The sequence below is a fragment of the Protomyctophum bolini genome, assembly GCF_963924005.1.
Source record: "Protomyctophum bolini genome assembly, chromosome: 12".
In the NCBI taxonomy this organism is placed as follows: Eukaryota; Metazoa; Chordata; class Actinopteri; order Myctophiformes; family Myctophidae; genus Protomyctophum; species Protomyctophum bolini.
Window position 1 is genome coordinate 37,270,825 of NC_137873.1, and position 22,144 is coordinate 37,292,968.

A 22,144-nucleotide genomic window follows, 5' to 3' on the forward strand; every position below is an offset into this window, starting at 1 on the left:
TTGTATCCAAAGTATTTGTGAAAGCTGTATGAAAGCATATGTTCCTACAGATAATTGTAAGTAGGGATGTCCCCCGATACACTTTTTCCTATCCGATCCCGTTGCCACAATTTCTGTGTTGGCCGATAGAGAATTATATAATATATATATATATATATTATTTTGAAGTCCACTGATCTGAATAGTGTTTATAGCTATATATCTCGTGTTGTGTTTATAGCAGACTCCACATGCCCCAACATTTTATTTACCTGCCAGAGTGTCAACCCCTTACCCCTGTGTTGGATCGCTGGTTAGACTGTCATATATACCGATATGATCAAAATGGGTCCAATACCGATAAAGTATCGGGACATCTCTAATCTTGAATACAGTAGTTTGCTATATATATTTCACGAAATGATCGAGTGTGATGTCCACCAAAAGAAATTCTGCCAGCCATCAATCTCTTGGACTGGTCTTCTTATAGGCAGCTATACTGCTGTGGCTACTAAAGCATTTTGTGTATTCCATTTCCAGCCTTATGGATGAGTGCAGCAGGACGTTTTGGATGTCGAGTTCACAAAATCAGAAATTGGGCCTCTCATATAGTGACATTCTTTAACCATGTTTAAGGGTTGTAAAGGGCTTGGTTAGCTCACCAGTTGGATAGCTACATGTATTTGTTAGATGGAAACACCCAAGCTACTGTCCATTGAGAAGAAATGCCCTGTTCAGCCAGAAAGGCAGTATGCCTAACGGAAGCTATTCAGGTACTCCCTTCATTGCCTGCAGTTTGTGGCTGCTCGGCAACATCACCATGGACCTTGCTCACTGTCAATCATATGGAGGCTTTCTTCAAATAAAAATGTATATTGCTATAATACTGCTATGTATGCAACGATATTCCAGGTCTACATCTACAATCTACTGAGAAAGCAGTCATATTGTGCTCTATGTGTCAAGCTGTTGTCTCCCAAGATAATGTACAACTCCTGCAGAAGGACACCCATCCCCCTTCACCCCATTCTGTCCATTATGATATTTTCACACTGTATAGCCTACTGTTACCTCAGGGAATTCCCTAGCACTAACGCAATACGCAGAGAATGCGTGAGAACAGGCGCATGTGATGACAAAGTACTGTAGCCTATGCAATAATCCGTGTTTGTAAATTCTACGATTTCTCTTCTGTGGATGCTGTAGGACTCTCATGTACCAGCTTAAGATGCTCTGTGCTGCCAGAGACCCATCTCCTCACTGCATCTGTCCTTTTCCCGGGTTGTTTTGCTTCGATGCTGCTTTGCCATTCACATCTGTGTCCTTTAGCTGAACATGTCTCTACAATGAACGTGAGTCATATGTTTTCAATTTCACGGCTGATAATTCATTAGTATGTTCAGTCTATAAAGCAATAATGATCACAACAGTATTTGTAGTCATTACCTTCTGTTTTATCTCGGTGACCACGGAAGGGGGGGGGGGGGGGGGGGGAGATGACACAATGGAAGTGCCTGATACTGCTAAGTGACCAGGCAGAGATGGTCATCAGTCAGATTCTGGCCCCGCCTTCCATCCTGATAACTGCTCCTCCCACTGTTGGCCACAATGGAGGACTGTGATGTGGACATGCCATGAATGAGGAGGAGGAGGAGGAGGAGGAGGAGGGAGCCGTATTCATGAGAAGGCACACAGCAGGACAATGGTGGCTGGACTGTGGACATGATGACAGCTGTGCTGTACGTCACGGGAGAAGAGGAAGAGGCAGCAGCATGGTGAATAGCCGTAGCTGGGCTGAGGAATTCCAGGACATATTTGCGCTGGAGACTGATGATTATGATAGCGGGAGTCGACCCAGACTGTCCAGCATCTCCGTGAGTATTCTCTCTCTCTGTCTCTGTCCCATGATCTGCTTGCTATATTTTCGTTGCACGCCATCAGGGAACAACTATGAGTTTAAATGGGGTTTAAATTCAGTATCCTCCACTTAGGTCCTATACAGTACCGACTCCACCGAGTCATGGTGCTATATATCACAGATCAAATGAACACAAAATGTAATATGACAATCCAATCCAGATGTTCCTTAAACAGGCTTATTTCCATCATGCTATGGAAAATGATGATCATCTTATCCCACTTCGAGGAAAACTATAGGCCTATTGCCATATTGCATATTGTGATTGGTATAATTATACAATAGCATGACAGGGTGAGACTGATGATACAGCTTTATTTATTTTTCATACAGGTAAAAAATCATTGAGACACAATATCTCGTTTTTTGAAAGAACCCTACGTAGACTACAAAAGGTTACAACTGACAACAATTAACATAATATAAAAAAAAAATAGATAAAAAAAACCTAATAAAAAAGTAACTATAATAATTTAGGAGTGCAACGGTGTCATACTGTATGTGCCTTCAGGCCTCTGAGAACAAACTTGAAATATAAATGAAGGAATAAGGATGAGTGTGTGTGTGTGTGTGTGTGTGTGTGTGACTGTGTGTGTGTGTGTTCTTTTCAGTGCATGCATGTGTGAGCAAGATCGAGCCTCCAAGCATTTGTGCTGTTCCGGCTCATCGCACTGTAACCTGTGATATGGAGCGAGAGAGAGCTTGTATAGTCCTTATTTTTTATTTTTTTATCCCACAATTTTGCAACCAATTTTTTTTTATCTAATGTGATCCTGGGCGCTACACTTCCTCTGCCAACCTGGGGGGGGGGGGGGGGGGGGGGGGCAGTGACCTCATGCTTCCTTCTATGCATGAGGAGTCCAAGCTGCTGCTTTTCTCCTGACAGGGGAGAGTTTTCCGGGTCAGACGTAGCGCGTGGAAGGAACATGTTATTCCGACCAGTTCCTTTCCCCTCCATCATGCTTAGAGACCAGGATTACTGCTTGTTTTTTTGTGAGGGTACCTACCCTATAGGGGGACACGGGGAGAACATGCAAACTCCACACAGGAAGGCCCTTTTCGCCAACCACGCCTCAGGTATGGGCGCTGATGACTCAGAGGAGGGAACACGCCCCCCAGTGCCCGCATACAGCGTCCCCAACGGGAATCGAACCCAGGACCTTCTAGCTGTGAGGCGACAGCACTATACCGGCCAATCATGATTATTTCAAACCTTTATTCGAACTATATAACTGTATACGTTTATTTCGAAACTATATCATTTATATATAGTGGATCTACGAACCGATCGTGATGCAACGCATTGTGAGCTTGCCAATCGGCCATTTTAACAATTTCCGTATGCCACCATTGTACAATAGAGTTTAATACAGGGTTAAAGTGAAATGTTCAGGTTGGGATACCAATTTCATCTTATTAGGAGAGAGAACTTATACAGGATGATTGCAAGATCTTGGAAGTAATGAAATAAAGAAATAAGCTGGTAAAATTGGAACTAAAATTGAAGCTGATAAATGGGTATTCTCTCTCTCCTGATTGGTTGCAATTTGGCAACCCACCTGAAAAAGACAAGTCTGTTTATTAATTAAAGAGCTGGGGAGATGAGGAGACCCCTGTTACTGAACAAACACTTAAAGGACCACTTCACACTATAATATTTTAATGATGTTCAGGATACAAGGGGTTTTTATGTGTGAAATACGGGTTTTTAGATATAAAACAAATGTGTTCGGTTAACTTTAAGTCAGTTAGTGGTTCTAAATATTGGTATTGATATAGTGTTGCTTAATTACCCAGGCGGCGGTGGTTCAGGGGTAGAGTGGCCGGATGGTAACCGCAAGGTTCCCAGTTCAAACCCGGGCTCCCCCAGAGTTAGTGTCGAAGTGTCCTTGAGCAAGACTCTGAACCCCTAATTGCTCCTGATGTGCTGGGTAGTGCCTTGCATGGTTTCCCCCGCCATCGGTGTATGAGTGTGTGTGTGTGTGTGTGTGTGTGTGTGTGTGTGTGTGTGTGTGTGTGTGTGTGTGTGTGTGTGTGTGTGTGTGAATGGGTGAATGTATAATGCACAATCTATGTAAAGCGCCTTGGATAAAGGTGCTATATAAATGCACCATTTACCATTTACAGTACCTAATAAAATATGTGTGCAAAAAAAGAAAAGGTGCCAGCCAGGGATGTGCTTAGAGGGGCAGGGGCTGAAATCCCATAAAAATAGCAGATCTGCAAGCTCTCAAGCTCACAAAATTAGTTCAACGCAAAATACTGCGTTCAAGTTCAGGAGAAAAGGCAATTCTCCTGAATGGCATTTGCATTTCTTTCACCATAGCAAATGCTGCATTCTTGGTCTGGAAAGGGCATGCCGTTGTTTTATACAGACGGGTAAAAAGGGTAAGGGGCTTCAAGCCCCTCTTTGATGTCTATGTGTGCGTGTCCCTGGTGCCAGCCCAGGGACGCACGGTGTAATGCCATATTGTTCAAATGCCATGTTGAAATCTGTTACTATGCAGCGGACTGTTCAATGAACACTTCAGTATTATGCAGATCATAAGCTGTTCTGATAAGAAGCCGAAGCTCTCTCCGTTAAGTGTTTTCTGTTCTGTTGGCACAGCCTTCATTCGTCACAGCATGATTAGCTTATAGCCAGCCCCGCCTCCCTCGCACGCAGGCACGCACGACCGCAGGCACGCACGCACGCACGCAGTCGCACGCACGCACGCACGCCATGGCCAGCATCACACAGTCCACACCATCACTCCTCGAAAGATATATGCTTTTGTTTCTATTATAAGCCTTATTTATATTCTGTCATCGTACAACAGTATTAATGCACACACGGAGAATAGCAGGTCTACACGCTTGCAACGCGTCATACCCGCGATGCATTGTGAGCTTGTAGTATATAGATCTGTTGTTTTTTGGCACAGAGCATATGCATGCTCTGTGAGTAAGAAGCAGAGCATATACAGTATATGCTCTCTGCTTCCTCTTACTTTGATTTATCTCTGCCACTCATTTGACCTTTCCCCCCCCCCTCCCATTTAAGGAGAGAGAGAGAGGTAAAAGGTATAGAGACAAAAGATGGCGAACAGATAAGCGGGCCTTGAAAGCAGCAGCGGCGGGGCAGTAAAAGAACCCCGCCTCCTTCCCTCTGCTCCCAGCATCCCCACATCCTCCCTCCCTCGGTCCCACCATCCATATCCATCTGTTTTCTCTCCTCCCCTTCCGTGTTCTCTCCTCCCTCCCTCCATCCCTCCCTCCCTCCTGCGCGTAGCTGCGGTATATGAGAGCGTCTCCTGGGTTTGGCTTCACTGCAGTGTAAAGAAGGGCAGGGCAAGCTGCCTGTTATAATGCGCTGAAGAATGGTGCACCAGGAGAAACGCTTTTACCAGGTGTGTGGATTGATTCATGCGCAAATGGTGTGTGTCTTGTGTGTCCTGTGTGTCTCTGTGTGTGTGTCTGTGTGTGTGTGTGCGCGTGCATGCTATTTTGCAGTGTATTCCGTGTATTAAAATACCCGATAGTTTCAACACCATATAGGTGTGCTGCTGTGAATCACCCATGTGTGTGTGTGTGTGTGTGTGTGTGTGTGTGTGTGTGAGAGGGGCTATATGATTGAGGGTGTGTCCGTATACAGTATGGGGATCTGTTGTATACCTGGCATACTATATAGTTTCTCATACAGTATAGCCTACATCGTGTACATTTCCATTCTGTATAGAATTATGGGCATGTATACAGTTGGAATTGGCTCGTATAACGGATGTGTGGTGAATGAGCTGTATAGTCTCATACATTTTGATTCTGATGAAGAGTAAATGACTGGGAGCGTGTGTCTGTCTGTGTGTGTGTGTGTGTGTGTGTCGGGGGGGGGGGGGGGGGGAGGTCAGTAGGACACCTGACTGACCATTGTGAAGGAACAGAAGGCAGAGCGTATTGGTCCGAAAATGGAAGTGGCCAACAGTGATTTATATACACTTGTATCACGGCCTCGTCGAATAATGCGTCACAGTCTGAAATAGGTGTGTGTGTGTGTGTGTGTGTGTGTGTGTGTGTGTGTGTGTGTGTGTGTGTGTGTGTGTGTGTGTGTGTGTGTGTGTGTGTGTGTGTGTGTGTGTGTGTGTGTGTGTGTGCACCTTGCGTGGCTAAAGTCTAACTGCTCATTTGATCGATATAATGGAATGGAAATGACTTGCACTTGAGTTGGCTCAAGTCAAGGGTGTACTTATACTGTATATATATGTGCTGTTATTACTGTATATGTTATAGGTGTGTGTGTGTGTGTGTGTGTGAGAGAGATATGTGCGTGCGTGTGTATGTGCGTGCCTGCCTGCGTGCTTGGCACTGGCAGTTAGTGAGTAGGCTGCCTTGGGGATGTGGGCAATTGGTACAGTCATGGAATATATAAATACATCTTCCCCCAGTGAGGTTCCAGAATAGGAAATCATATCAGGCTGAGGTAGCAGCATGCTATGCCATTCACTTTTCCTCTGGAGTGGGCGACATTGAATTCATAATGCGAATGACTCGTTTGGGTCTAAAACTCTTTCTTCTTTGGGGGGGCCTATAGTGGCCCAGCCAGTGCACACATGTAGACCACATGCTCCTTGTTGTGAGTCCAAGTTCAATGTCGCTCATGTCTCGTATGTCTTCCTTCTATCAGACCTTTTGTTTCCCGTACCTCTATAATCCTCCATATTCTGACCTGAGATCAGATTCTAACGCACAGAAGAATGGTGGTTCTTTAACGCATTTTGACCTGAGATCAGATTCTAAACATGTCTTCTAAATCCTGACAGTTTAAAAAAATAGCAGACCTACACAAGCTCGTAGCGCGCCACTACTCGGTGGCGCGCTATATGAGCTTGTAGATATGCTATTTTTCAATAGCTAAAGCATAACATAATGCTAACGCCAAAATGGGTTCCCGTTCAGAATGGGTTAAGAACAATGGATGGAGTGTTGAACACCAAAAGACAAGATGAAAGAGAAAGTCTAAGATGTATTCTTCACCGCATGATAGTGCCACCCACCAAAAATAATGGATATTCAAGCAAACAAGCGTGACACATCGGGTCACTAAAACCATCGCTATAGATGACATGACTTTTTTTTTTAATTAACACATCTGTCATAGTCTATTGACCGTGGAGTCGTGAACTGTCAGAAGCGTATAGTGAGTGATGGGAAGACCATTATTGGTGACCATCCCATCAATTATCGTGTGCTTTAGGCCAATTTTAAAGCCAGGTTTTCCCGACATGACACCTTCATAATTCATGTGTTTCCGGTTCAAATCTGCTGCTTGCGGAAATCAAATGAAGCTATATGGGATACTGACCCGGAACAGGACATGTTAAGACCATCACTGAGGACCCAAATGCAGGACAGCCAGGCAGGAGTAGTGATCAAAACCCATGGTTGGGTATTTTATTTAACAGGTGAACAGGACAGAAATCACAAATGCAGAGTGACACTAAACAATGAACCGACAAGGACTGACTGGGGAACAAGACTAATATACACAGGAGGGCTGATTACACATGAGAAACACCTGGGGAAGACATGAACATAGAACCAAAACAACTAGAACAAGAACACATGCAACAGCTAGATAAACAGAACATCAATCAAAGTGGAACATAACATATAGAAAAACAACATCTAGATGAGCAAAGTCTGAGACCGTGACAGGAACAGGTAATGGAGTGACCAACATCCAAATAATTCTTCCTCTGGGGAGACGGCCAATTGCAACAACAAATGTGTCCTGACTGAGGGTGGCGCTATACAGAGGAACGGCCATGACACGAGGTCACCGAAAAATCAGCTCAGAGAGTATTTGATATCTTGTGGAACATTATTTTGGCCTATAATGGCAGCACCGCATCATGAACCAGTGGATTCAGGATATGAGTTGAAAGTCCAACACTATGATTGTCTTTGTGTGTAAAAAGGCATATTATAGAAGAATGAGTGAAGAGGACAATTTAAAAAAAATGGTGAATGTTGTATTGATGTTGACACACTGTACTATATTCCCTCCTCCTTTTCAACAGGCCCAGAGGAATGAGAGGGAGTCCATCAGGCAGAAACTGGCCTTCGGCAGTTTCTATGACGACGAGCCAGTCATCTATACCAGCTGCAGCCAGAATGGCCCGTCCTCCCGGTGGGTGTGTGTGTGTGTGTGTGTGTGTGTGTGTGTGTGTGTGTGTGTGTGTGGCAAATATATTACCCTCCTATGTCAGTCCTATATCAGTCCATCACGCCTTGTGACATCACGCCTCATGACATCACGCCTCGTGACATCACGTCTCCATACATATGGCCGTCTCCATATATGAAGATCAGGACACTGACCTCATCAAACCCTGGATAACCATACATCCAGGGTTGGCTATCCAGGGTGGAAGCGGGGATACTGCCCCCACTGCCACCCTTATAGATCTCCATATATGGAGTTGACCAGTTCTGTACCCTGTACTGTACACTCAAGACACGCTCCATATATGGCCAGACCTCATCAAACCCTGCACACTCAAGACACGCTCCATATATGGCCAGACCTCATCAAACCCTGTACACTCAAGTCACTGCCACTGCTGCCACTGCTTAGATCTCCATATATGGAGCTGACCTGTTCTGTTCTGACATTCCATATGTTGATCTGACCTCATCAAACCCTGTACACTCAAGACACACTCCATATATGGCCAGTGCAGAATTCATTCCATAGATTATGTTGATCTGACCCCCCCCATGCCAAAGCGCCAGCCCAGCAGTCTGCCGTCACCCAGGCGGATGCGTGCACGCGCCCTCGCCCTCGAGCATCTTACTGGTGTATATTATACAGTATAGTTTGTCCTGTTGCAGTGAGTTCTCTCTCTCAATGTGTATCTCTCCCTCCCGCTCTCTTTTAAAAACAATATGTAAGCTATCTTTGCTGTGGCCTGATATTGCAGGAAGCATTTTTTTAATCAGAGGATTGATGTTGAGCGTGAGATTGCCAGGAGATAAAGAAGCTGACAAAATGATTGAATTGGTTTTGTCAGTCTGAAAGGAAGAATAAAGGTTAAGTAATGTTGGTTTCAGCGAAGTACAAAGTATAGACTTAAAACACTTCACTTTTGAAGACGTCCTTGGAAGGGATGCATAAATCCAAAACAACCAAAGAGGCTTCACACAGAGCGCAGTAGAAAAGAGCCATGGAGCGAGTGAGTGAGTACAGGAGGAAAATGAAAGATTTCCTGGAATGCTACAGGGTTTTATTCAATCATAGGAGCTGAGTGATGACTGGACTAAACAGTAAGTAAATTATTACAGACAGTAGCAGGAAACAGTGGGCCGTGCTGGGCACAGTACGCACGCACGCACGCACACACACAGGGATGACAACATGACAGGTGGTTACTGGTTAGCCAAAGCTACCAAATCAACAATAATAGTGCTCTCTTTTTGTGACGAAACTGACCTATAAACGTATAGCTCCATCATGCTTTGTTTTTTCATGAGAGATGAGGCATCATGAGGGGGCGTTTACCACCCCTCTGTCCTCTTGGATGAGGAAGTGCTGGTCAGATAATGGTTCAACCCTGTGTGAGAGCAGAAGTGGCCCAATATATTCCCTGAGTCTGAGGCTTTATCGTGTCAATTTGGGCGTCCTTTACATGAAAAAAGTTTTGTAACCACTGATCTATTCCTTCTGTCACTTGTTTCTCACCTTTTCCCTCTCTGCTCTCCCTCCCTCCCCTCCTCCACCCTGCAGGCTGCAGAGTGCAGGGGTCAACCTGCAGGTGTGTTTTGTGAACGACAGTAGCAGTGACAAAGACAGCGATGCTGAGGACAGCAGGACGGAGACCAGCCTGGACACGCCTCTGTCCCCCATGGTATACTAACTCACGCCTGGAGTCATATCATGGCCGATTGGCTGTCCATACATTTATGTTATGTGTATTCTTATGCGCGAGTGATTCTGTGCAAAGCTCTGATGGCTTTGCATAAGAAGCAATGAAAGAAGAGACTGACACATATCACTGCATGCACTTTTTTGAGTGGTGCAACCACTCCAAGGAACAGCAATGTCCGTGTCCGCCTATGTGTCGTCCGCCTATGTATGTGACGTTAATGAGCACGAGTATGACTACCAGTAGGGGTGCTGTTTGCCAGAAACAGAGAGAAAGATAGTGCTGTACTGTTGCCTGCTAATGAGAGAGAGAGAGAGAGAGAGAGAGAGAGAGAGGAGGGGGGGGGAGGAGAGAGAGGGGAGTTGCAACACTCAGTTCACACAGGTGTGATAATTTTTGTTTGTAAAACAAAACAAAAATCTAACAAAAACGCAATCCTGTGAATTTATCATGCATCCATTTGGGCTTGATATAAATAATAATTGACTATGTTCACCGGGCCATATTTTGGTCATCATATATAGGCCTGTATACCCGGGGTGTACTGTGACGCCATTACATCTTCTCCCTCAACAGAGTAAGCAAAGTTCGTCCTTATCGGACCGAGACACGGCGGAGGAAGACTCGGACCCGCTGGACGACTGCGGGGGGTTCTGGAGGGTCCAGAGGAGGCTCCAGGAGGAGGCCCGCGTGGCGCTGGCCCTGGCGCGACCCATGGCGCGCATGCAGGTCGAGGTGGAGAGGCAAATCCAGCAGCACAGACGCTCCCCTGTGGCTGACTTGGTTAGTCACTGACTTGAGTTGGATGCGTGCGTGTGTGCGTGCGTGCGTGCGTGCGTGCGTGTTGTGGGGTGTTATGAAAACAGTGGACCATGAATACTGTACATGTCATTGTTTAAATTCAAAATTAAATAAATCCAGGAATTATTGTCGGCGCAATAACACCAGCAACACATGCTGACTTCTATACTTGTCTCCATTATATCCCAGAATTATATCCATTATATCTTTTAGCATTCTTGCACAACTGTATACCTACTGTATATGTTTTGCGTTAAAGGGACACTTCACCCTTTTTGCAAAAAGATATATGTTAATGACGTTTAGAAGCTTTAGAACACTTTCCTGGGGGTATTTATGTGTGTAATATGTGGTTTTAGATATTTTAGATTGTAGCAGTGAGCCTGTTGTCTCTGCTGTCATGGACACTGGTCTCACTACCTTCCTGGACTACAATTCCCATAATTCTTTGGTGCACTGCTCCTCCTTGTTGATAGGGGGGAGAGCTGTCTTACTGAGACAACATGTAGTCCAGGAAGGAAGTGAGCCCAGTGTCCATGACATCAGAGACAACAGGCTCACTGCTACAATCTAAAATATCTAAAACCACATATTACACACATAAAGACCCCCAGGAAAGTGTTCTAAAGCTCCTAAACGTCATTAACATATATTTTTTTGCAAAAAGGGTGAAGTGTCCCTTTAATGAAGTATTCAATCAATCGTGTGTGTGTGTGTGTGTGTGTGTGTGTGTGTGTGTGTGTGTGTGTGTGTGTGTGTGTGTGTGTGTGTGTGTAGTTGCCCCACCTACCGCACATCAGCGAGGGCTTGATGAGGAGGAGTCTGAGGAGAGGAGACATGAGGGACATGAGCCTTGGTCAGCTCCAGGTCATCACCAATGACATGCACTCACAGATACAGAGTGAGTGACACACACACAATCTGCAAAACACGCACGCCTGCTCTCCTATTTTCCACGTGCCTCTCACAAATACCGGCCAAATGCACAGTGAGATATACTGTATCGCCATCATCCACATGGTCATTATAATATTTAGGCTAAAAACAAGGCCCAGTCATTAGACGCATTCTGTGTATGGTGACCACATTTCAAAAAGATTCCCAGATTTCTCTTGTAGCTTTGCACATAAGGAGATATTCACAAAACCAGCAATTTTGTATATCCAGCATTTATTGTATGCTGTTAAAACAGTTGGTCCAGCATGCCCTGTTTATTATGCTGCATTGTTTCCCTGTAAATTCTGGAACAATATTTCCAGACACATTTGAACCAATGTTGAGTTTGTCTGGTCAAGTATGACATACCTTATGCTTTAATGTCTGCAAAGTGCCACATCCCCCTTGTTTTCTTCCAGACTCCAGACCTTTTGATAACAAGAACTTTGAGTTATAGCTAATAATGCCCTATTTCACATGTTTTACATTCCGTTGCAGGTCTGAATGAGGAGCTTGTGCAGCTGTTACTGTTGAGGGATGAACTGCATGTGGAGCAAGATGCCATGCTGGTGGACATAGAGGATCTCACCAGGTGAGTCTCTCTCACACACACAATACAAAATATTTCATTCTTTCTTTCTTTCTTTCTTTCTTTCTTTGTACAAGAAAGAAGAATACAAGTGCTCGAAGGACTGGTGGCAGCACGCCTTAGGGTGGAGTTTGCCCACCACAAACTAGTGGACAATTTAGAGGCTTTTAGCCTTTTCTGGGCTCAGAGAGACGTGCTGTGTGTGTGTGATGCAGGACGGGAAATTGTGCCTTTCTTTTTGAAAAAGAGGTGTTATCTTTATCTCTAGTCTTTTCATATGAGCTAACTGCAACTGTGAAGTGACATTTTTTATGTACTGCAGAGTTTTAATAAAGGTGCTTTTAAAGGTCTTTCTTTCTTTCTTTCTTTCTTTCTTTCTTTCCTTCCTTCCTATATTTTTCTCTGTATGAAATACCGGTAAACACTGTTCTGCTTGTTCAAGCCTTGCCCCTATACATAGAAAGCCAGATCAAGTTGGTATATGACTGCATTTCAATGTATCCGAGGTCTTTATATTGTCTTGCGTTTTGAATAACGTAATTCTTTTTCTCTTTGTCGTTTCTTCTTCTTTTTTTGTCCTGACAGGCATGCTCACAGTCAACAAAGGCACCTGGCAGAGAAAGCCGTCTCAAAATAACCCCCCCGTCCGTCCGTCTTTCTGCTCGTTTCTTCGTCTTGTCTGCTGTGGCCATCCTTTCGTCACCGCTGTCTAACAGACATCTGTGTTCATCGTCCAGAGAGTAATGGCTAATTTATACTTTGTCTTTATGACTGTTTAGCTTGCAGACAATATGTGGTTTTGAAGTATATAAACTTAGGCTTAATATAACATGCTTCTAACACACAAAAGACACACGCACGCCCAATGTTGTCAGGTGACACATTAAACAGGACATTCACAGGTTATGTGATTACTTTGATCGTAGCCTCAGTTCCTGCAGGCATTCGTCACCGTCCAGACGGTATAGCGAATGCACTATAGTGCAAATGTGAATGCTACCATTGTAGGTCAGAATTAGGACTCTTTGCTTAAAGGGTCGGGGTACTCTCTCCCTACCTCTGATTTACCTGATCGTGTTTTTGACTTTACTATGCTGGTTTGGAAAGGAACAACTGCACTGCTTTTGTTCACATGCCAAAAGGTGATGATGGTTGATGGAGAGGGCCCCTCATCTGAGTTGATGATATACCACTGATGAATCCATGGATTTTTATGATATTGTATATCGTAGTCACAGGAGGAGCTTTGCTGTGTTTGTCTTTTCCTTGTTCAGCGTCTTGGGCTTACTGAGGGCACTGGGTTTATTATACACCTACTATTTAAGCTGTTACCAATACACTATAGCAAACATATCTGTTCAGAATGAGCAGCACACAGCTTAACATTGCCTCGGCTGCAACGCGTATAGGTCCCGCCTGGAACATTCTAGACACTCAAATGGATGTAAATGTTATCTGCTTTTGTTGCACAGTTTCCACAATGCTTTAATGTCAGAGCTCTACGACCCGGATATCATTTTGAGCTTTCTTTATATTTTTATAGGATGTCTATACTGATCTTATTCTCTGTGATGGATAAATAATATATAATAATGGGAGGCATTATAAATATCGGTGCAGGGCAGGTCTTGCACTGATCTGCAATAACACCCCCTAAATGAAAATCTGCAGTGTGTTGGCCTGTCTTACACTTGATACTGATACGAACAAAATTCTCAAAAAGTGAAAACCATTTCAACAGAATTCAAAGTAAGGCTCAAGGGATTTATGAAGTTTATGGAAAAAGCTTTCTTATATGGATGAAAAACATGCCTTGTTGTCTGGCTGTGTTTCTCTGTTCTTGCACTCATTTTCAGCTTTGTAAAGAATGATCATTTTTGACACTGTCTATAAGTTTAAATTGTTTTTCTTTTTCTATTGTAAAGTACTCTATAATGTTTTGTGAAGAAATATCAAATAATAAACGTTTTAAGTGTGATCACTATCTATTGTTTGTTTTGAGTCTGCCATTCAATACTCTTTGGCTATTTTAATTCAATTAATAAATCACGATGCCTATAATTCACGGGTTGTGAATTATGTGAAAGTGCTTGAGGTGACTAGAAAATGAAGTCTGGAAGTGCCCCCTTATTTGTGACGGATGCGTGATGTAGGCCTATGTGAGCTTAATCTGCCATACATTTACTTGAGTGGTGTACTTTTAGGGGCATGTTTACCGTACTTAAAGAGTAAAAAGTAGCCTCACCCAAACAATTACTCATTTTTTATCAATTACACACCCCATGAGATATTTTTGTTTTTGTCGCATTCCTAAGCCAATCATTTTAATTACTAAGTAGCCACCTGAGTCCCTGTGACCTGTCATGTCCATGGGTTGAATAGCCTACTACAGCAATTAAAATACACGATATGTCTACGTTTTCAAAAGAGAAGTGAATTTGAGTGTGTGTGTGTGTGTGTGTGTGTGTGTGTTTATTCATGCATTCATTTATTGTTTTGTTAATTTATGGATGTTATGGATGTATTAGTCAAATTGTTGTTGATGACTGTGTTTGTTTGTTTTTAAGTGTATTAAGTGTAGAATTACATAAAATACATTTTATTTTCACCACTATTAAATACCATGGTAAGATCTACAATCAAGACCCACTGCTATATCCAGCTGAATTGCTGAAATGTTAGATAATAAGATATGGATAATGGTGTTTAGCCTATTTATAAACTGTACTAGGCTATTTGTATTTATTCTACCAGTAGTAGCTTTATCGTTATTATTGTGTGGGGTTTTTTTTCTCCCCCAGCCTAAAACCTAAAACTAAATTAATAGTAAATGATATTTGACAGTCTTGGTCTGGACTGGAGGACCAGCCAGTTACAGTATGTTGCATTGTAATAGATAGTTACTTCATATTTTTATCGTGGTGGGGCGGGCCAGTGGGCCGCACACACCACATGACATCCATGGTCCCTCAAAATCAAGTTCACAAATGGGGCTGGAACAAGCTGCTGATAGATAGGCAAAGGTAAAGTTTGGAGTTATACTGCCACCTATTGGATTTGACAAATACAGAGCTCACATCCAAAAGGCCAATGTTTAATGAAGCGCAACATACACCACATCGCCTTTAAATGCCATTACGCCAAGATAAACGAAATATTAATAAAATACATAAAAACCAAAAATATTTCATACATACCAAGTCCTACAACAAACGACTTATTTAGTAGCCTATATGGGTCACTGTTTAATTCACAAGCATGTAATGGGGGACATGATGAGACGGAAACCTGCGGCGACTAATCAGGCCTCGTTGGATACAGCTTGGTATTTCAGTAGCTTGCGTAAATTGGATTTGAGGAGTTCAATTCATTTACATCTCTTCTACAACTGTGATTTGCGAGCTCATGCAGGCTATGGAGGTAGTACAGCTACATTTACCGTGTTGGTGTTGGATCATTGTCCTAATAATAATATCAAGTACCACAGTCACTAAATGCCATTTCGGCGTGATCCGTCGTGGCCGGCCCCAAGCCGCAGAAAATTCTCCCGACAACAGATTTTATTTCCATAAAGTCGAACCTGACATCATCCCGACAAAACAGCAGCAGCAGACTCCCACTACCATCACACCCCCACCCAGGCCAAGAGCTGTGGTCGTGATCAAGTGCCATAAGGACTCCCTGGAGGTCGTGGTTCAAGCCGACCTGTTCCACACAGGAGTTCATGTGGATGGCAGGCATCTGCATCTGGGTTTGGGTTCAGGGAGCACCGGGAGTGAATGTGGAGCAACTTCAGTCGGGGAGGCAGAATTCGCCTTTAAAGCCCACTTGAAGGATTGCGGAACTAAACTGTCAGTAAGTAGTTATTTTTTTGGATGTGTGTTTGTGTTCATTGTGTTCATTGATGGTAAAGCAACCAGTGCTTAGACTAGCCCTGAAACTAGCCTAAATTTTAGACTCTCGTAGATGTATTTATCGATTCTGATATAGATTGAAAATGTTAGAATCGATAGAGAGGCTACATTTTAGGCTACCCTGAAACATGACTGTCACGAGCGTCATGTGAACCATGGCTAAACCATGGCTAGTAGTAGTTATTATCACCAGGCTGCATGTTACTGCAGCCATGTTAAGGTTTTCATGTTTCTGTATGTGTTCTATGTGTTGAGGGTTCTCAATTATGTGTCTTGGTTGCATCTGTGTTCTGATAATTAAGCTTGTTGGTTACACCTGTTTGTGAGTGAGAGGGCAGAACAGAAGTCTCATTACACTGAAGGAGAGTGCACTGTGCAGATCACAGAGAGCTCTGCAGAAGGAAGAAAGCAAAGTAGACCAGAAGAAGTAAAAGTAAACTAGAAGTGAAGTGAACGAAGTAAAGTGAACTGTAATATGTAAAGCAGAAGAAAGTTAAGTACAAGAAATGAAGTAAAGTAAAATAGAGAAAACAAAGAGGGTTTTCAAGAAAGACTGAAGGATCCAAGTCGACCCCCCCCCCCCCCATTCATGTGCAAGCAGGCAAAGTGGTCAGTATTGTATTTGTTTGTGAATCTTATTGTGAAAGTCATGTATTATTGTGGATGTAACTATGAATGTCCCAAGTTAATTGTTTTGTTTGGTGTCTTGTTTTGTATGTCAGTTCTACGGTGTTTTACAGCACAGTGGTGTTAATACACGGCAGTAAAAAAGAACTCAGAGTCTCGTGCGATAGTTATAATATTACCCTTTAAAACTGCTTTAGAAATGTTTATGAGACTGTCAACTTATAAGAAGTTCTGATATTTCACATTATTTGAATATCCAGCATTTAAAATGATCTGTTGACCAATTCGGTAATGGTTAAATGTGAAATTGTTATAGCCTACACAGTACTCGAAGTGAAGCCTACAGGAAGCTAAAAGTATGCCTGTTTATATATCTTGTTATTTGCAGGCCACAAAAGAGAAGCTCATCTATTCGAACATCCTGGTTTATGCACCTGAACCCAATATTGATGGTGTCCTTCGACTGGATGGTGCAACTATTCCGATAGAATGTCATTATGATACGTGAGTAGGATCGGTTGCATTTTGGAGTATTCACCTTTGATCAAAATCACATTAATTTACCATATTTGACACTATAAAGGGATGCAAAGCAAGCTCCCCTCTGTGTTAATGCTAATAGGATGTCTCTTTATTCTTTACGCTGTCCTCTTGAGCAATATCATTTGCCAATTTAACAATGCGTAAAATCTCATTAGACTATTGTTAAATCGATTTGATTCCAGGAAGTATGCTGTGGACGGAGCTGCTCTCCACCCCACGTGGGCTCCTTATGTGTCCAAAGTCACCGCTGAGGATCACATTGATTTCAACCTGAGAGTCATGACTGGTATTAAATGGGTGGTATAACTTAAAGTAACCCCTTTCCTTTGGAAATATGTTGGCTATATGTAACACATAGCCAACATATTTCCAAAGTAAAGGGGGTTATTTGTTGATTATCAATGTCTGGGGCATTCAAGGAACACTTTCTCAGCTTCATGTTTATGATTTTCCTGCACATAGATGACTGGCAGCTTGAGAGGGGATATCTTGTCTACTTCTTGGGTGACCCTATTCATCTGGAAGTATCGGTCGTCATGAACAACCACCAGCCTCTTCGGGTCTATGTGGACCATTGTGTCGCCACAGCAACGCCTGATTTAGATGCCACCTTGAGATATGACTTTATTGAAAACCATGGGTGAGCTTTTGGAAGTTTATTGTTTATTGAATGGATCCCCATTAGCTGACGCCGGGGCGATAGCTAATCTTCCTGGGGTCCATATAAAATGCATAGAAAAAGCACATAAATACATAATGGTAAATACTCGGAAGTTATGCGGGAATAACCCACTGAGTGGCCAAAAGTACTTCATGACCTTGACAGCCCATACATCTACAACAGAGAAGTGCTATCTGATTGAGTTACTTTGCCACTTGAAGCCCACCACACACCGGCTGCGTCCGCCGCGCGTCGGACACAGCCGCCCGCCTCCATTATTTTCAATTAACCTATCGCACACCGGCTCCGTCCGCCGCGTCGCGTCGCCTGGCGCGCCGATAGAACACAGTTCTATTTTCCAGGCGGCGCCGCGCCGCAGACGGTGTGTGATGGGCTTGATTTGCCACTCACTTTATGCATACACATACTATGTATATAGTTATATTAGCTATCTGGATATTGTATCCAGTACCAATAACTTTCAGTGGTGAACAACAGGAAGTGGAACGGACACCAGCATCGTCACTGCTACACCAACATCTCTGGTCCATTGATTTCCGTGATGCTATAGGTCTTCCAAATTCTGACATAACGTTGATATAACGTGCATACCGCCACATCACTTTTACAAAAGTTTACAAATATAAACATCATGACTTGTTTTATATGATTATATTTACTTATTTATAATGATTATTATGTTTAATTCACACTAAACAAAAATGGCACTAATAGTGGTTATTTGGCTCATAATCATAGGGGGACCTCTGTTGGTGCTAGGGGTCTTATAGCCGTTGCCTTTATCTGAGGAACTTAAAATCTATGCTTCGGCCCATTTGATCACACACACATGCCAACCCCAGCTGTAGTTGTGATAGATATATCTGTATTTCTGTAATGATCATGTGAAAGTTAAACGGCATATAATGTGATAGAAATTCATAATGCCTCATCTTCCTGCGAACCAGATGTCTGACAGATTCGAGCCTGGCAAGCTCCAGCTCCCGTTTCCTGCCTAGAGTCCAGGATCACAGACTGCGATTCCAACTGGATGCTTTTAAGTTCCACGGGCAGTCTTCTAACCTGGTCAGTCACTGTGCTATACTGGACTCACTTTCATTTTTGTAATGAGAAAGTGTGAGAACTTTTTGCTATTCTTAAAAAAAAAAAAAAAAACCCTGCATTGTTTCTAGTTTCTTCAGTCAAATAACATTGGACAAACAAATTTAACCCATTCTGGACAGGAACACCTTTTGGTGTTATAAGCATTATGTTATACTTTAAGCTATTGAAAAATAGCAGATCTAAGCTTGTATTTTTGAAAAATCTGTGAAAATGTGTCGCAAATCTTTGAATAGTAGATATTGAACGTTTTTAATCAAATCATTGCTTCTGGGGGGGGAGGGGGGGGTCCATGGCCAATTACATGGGGTCCATGAAATATTGAGCACCACTGATGTACTGTAGAAACATGTACTGTCAGGATTTAGAAGATATTTTTTTAATTTCGACGTTTGGCCTAAATGGATGATTAGGATTTGGGTGGATCACATGCTGTAGCACTAATGTACTGTTACATTGACAGATCTACATCAGCTGCCTTGTGAAGGCGGAGCCAGCCAGGCTAACCGTCTACTCTAAGAACAGAGCCTGCTCTTTCATTGACAACAGGTGTGATATTCAGAGAGCTCTTTGAGTGCAATGAGGCAAATTCGTTCTGTTGAACTCTACTGTATGAACACTGCATGACTACACAGTAAAATCCCTGTTAAATGGAGTTGCATGTGAAATGGAAAAGCTTTTCCAAAACTTTGGCCCGATTCCGTAAAAAGGGTCCCATGTGTACACTCTTGTGAGTTGAATACCTTACATTTAACACTTGAGAATTTCACTGTGTAGTGATTTTTCACCAGTAACATTTAATATTTGGCTACTTTTTTGCTGCTAAAATGTGTATTTTCATCTTAAAAAGGCAACCCCCCCCCCCCCCCCCCACCACCACTAAATCAGTTGATTTCTTTCTCCTCCAGATGGCACTCTGTGGATGGGAATGATGAGGCATGTAAATGCTGTGACATCTCCCAGTGTTCTGAAAACCCAATGCCCACTGAACGTCCCACGACAGTTATGCACACCGCAGCCATCCAGCCTACCACCATGACTACACAAGCCTCACTTGTCTGGAACAAGCGGAAAAAAGACCATTTCCGTGGTCATCCAGGCATGCGCCATAACCAGGAAACCATGGCTCTGTCCTCCTCCACTTCATCTGGGACCATGAAGAGAGGAGCAGGCTCCAAAACAGGTAGGCATAAGACATTAGGTAAATTTTCCTTTTTTCCCCCCATATAATTGCATAGTTCTTATGGATGGATTTTAACTTTTCCTGTCCAGTTTTAAAGCAATGCCAGAATTTGTCCACAGATACTTTATCTTCAACAGTTAATTACCCCACTTTTTTTATTTATAGAATGGACCAAGACCACCCGCCTAGGGCCTCTCACCATCATGCCCTCTTAATATTTCCACAAACATACTACACCAGTGACACTGAATATCGCATGGAATGCCATGGTGGAAATGGACAGTACCAATAGTGGACATTCTGAATACCACCGCAGCATCTTCACCAATGTATCGACTTGCAGTTTCATCGATATACAAGCTCAAAATCCAGCAGACACATGAAACAAGGCAAGGTTTAGGGAGCTGCATTGATGAGGAAACACTTAGCATTATTAGCGCTTGGCCTGTCATCGTAAACCTCAACACTTGCCTGGAATGGTAGGGTTTATATGCCCTCCGCTTTTTTATTTTAAATTATAAATACTTTAATTTTTATTTAACATTTGTTTTGACATTTCAATACTTTCATTTGCAGGACATATGAAATGTTTATCAATAAACATTTTACACATCTGACTTGAATTGTTTTTTGCTTTGAGATGCACACCAGTGTTGACTTGTGACACTTACACTACCGTGGCCTTTATTTGGTTTATTTAGGCTACAACAATTTCCATATATACACACTTCATTATTTGTGTATTTGAGCATGTTAATGAACATTGGTATAAAATATGTACATGCTGGAGTTATGTCCCTATAGGCAGAAACGGGAACATTGCAAGTGGCAATATACGGTAGTAAACAAAGCAACATTGTACAACATGTCGGGTTAATTGAGCAGTTGAGACGAATAACCACAAATGGATAAGGGTTCAGGACGGATTTTGGGGAGGGGTCATAATGAATTATGTACTTGTATGGTTATTCTATTATCACAGTTCTTGTTGATTGCCTTGAGCCCAAGTTTGAGAAGTGGGATGTGTATATGGAGCGCTCCTATATTACAAATGGTTGTCCAAATGTGCCGCGCATGATACCTTTTAGAGAACAAACAACCTCATCTTTATGTACTGGAAGGGTTACAGCAGATCTTATAGGTGGTGGGTGGGAAATATGTCTGCTGTGCAGTCCGGTTTATATTAGTTTTGGAATAGAAAGGGGTTCCTCCAAGTATTGTAAGTATTTTGAGGTTATATATGTATTAAATTATTTGCTGTATTTAGATGGCAACCCTATAGAGAAAAAACACGTCTGAAAAGGCCCAGTGTTGGCTATTTTGAAGCGAGAAGGAAAACTATTAGTGAGCACTTTTATCCATTACCGTCATCCATTTCAACCACAACCGCTCATTGTTGGCACATTATTGATGTAATGCAATGAAAGATTGTAGATGTTAGTCTTGCCAGCCACATCCATTAAATACTATTTGCAGTAAGTCGGCTATACAAATCTTATCCTACTGATTCTATGCAGCGTCTTTGCGCCTCGACTCCACATACATGCAGCTACTTAGTTCTCGACATTGAGAATTGTACTTTTTTGCTTTTTCATTTGTATTGTTTATCTTGTCTGCGGACCCGGGTAGGACCACTACCAGTTGTAGTAAGTCTCATGGTCGGGGGGGTAGGACCAAGTCTCATGGGATTTGGGATTTGTTTATAAACATTTGTGATTTGTTTATAAACATTTGTGATTTGTTTATAAACATTTGTGATTTGTTTATAAACATTTGTGATTTGTTTATAAACATTTTGGGATTTGTTTATAAACATTTGGGATTTGTTTACAAACATTTGGGATTTGTTTATAAACATTTGGGATTTGTAAGTCTCATGGGGGGGGGGGTAGGACCACTTCCAGTTGACCTGTAGTAAGTCTCATGGTCGGGGGGGTAGGACCAAGTCTCATGGGATTTGGGATTTGTTT

General features: G+C 42.7%; 1 protein-coding gene across 1 annotated transcript; it reads left to right on the forward strand.

Moving 5' to 3' along the window:
- The first annotated feature begins 1,740 nt into the window (after positions 1-1,740).
- Positions 1,741-13,998, forward strand: LOC308325638 (schwannomin-interacting protein 1-like). The gene is made up of 7 exons (XM_080778200.1): positions 1,741-1,853; positions 7,954-8,063; positions 9,660-9,780; positions 10,375-10,581; positions 11,377-11,500; positions 12,034-12,127; positions 12,710-13,998. Exons 1-7 carry the CDS (start codon positions 1,752-1,754, stop codon positions 12,759-12,761), a joined length of 810 nt encoding a protein of 269 aa, XP_080634326.1. The 5' UTR covers positions 1,741-1,751; the 3' UTR covers positions 12,762-13,998.
- The last annotated feature ends 8,146 nt before the right edge of the window (positions 13,999-22,144 follow it).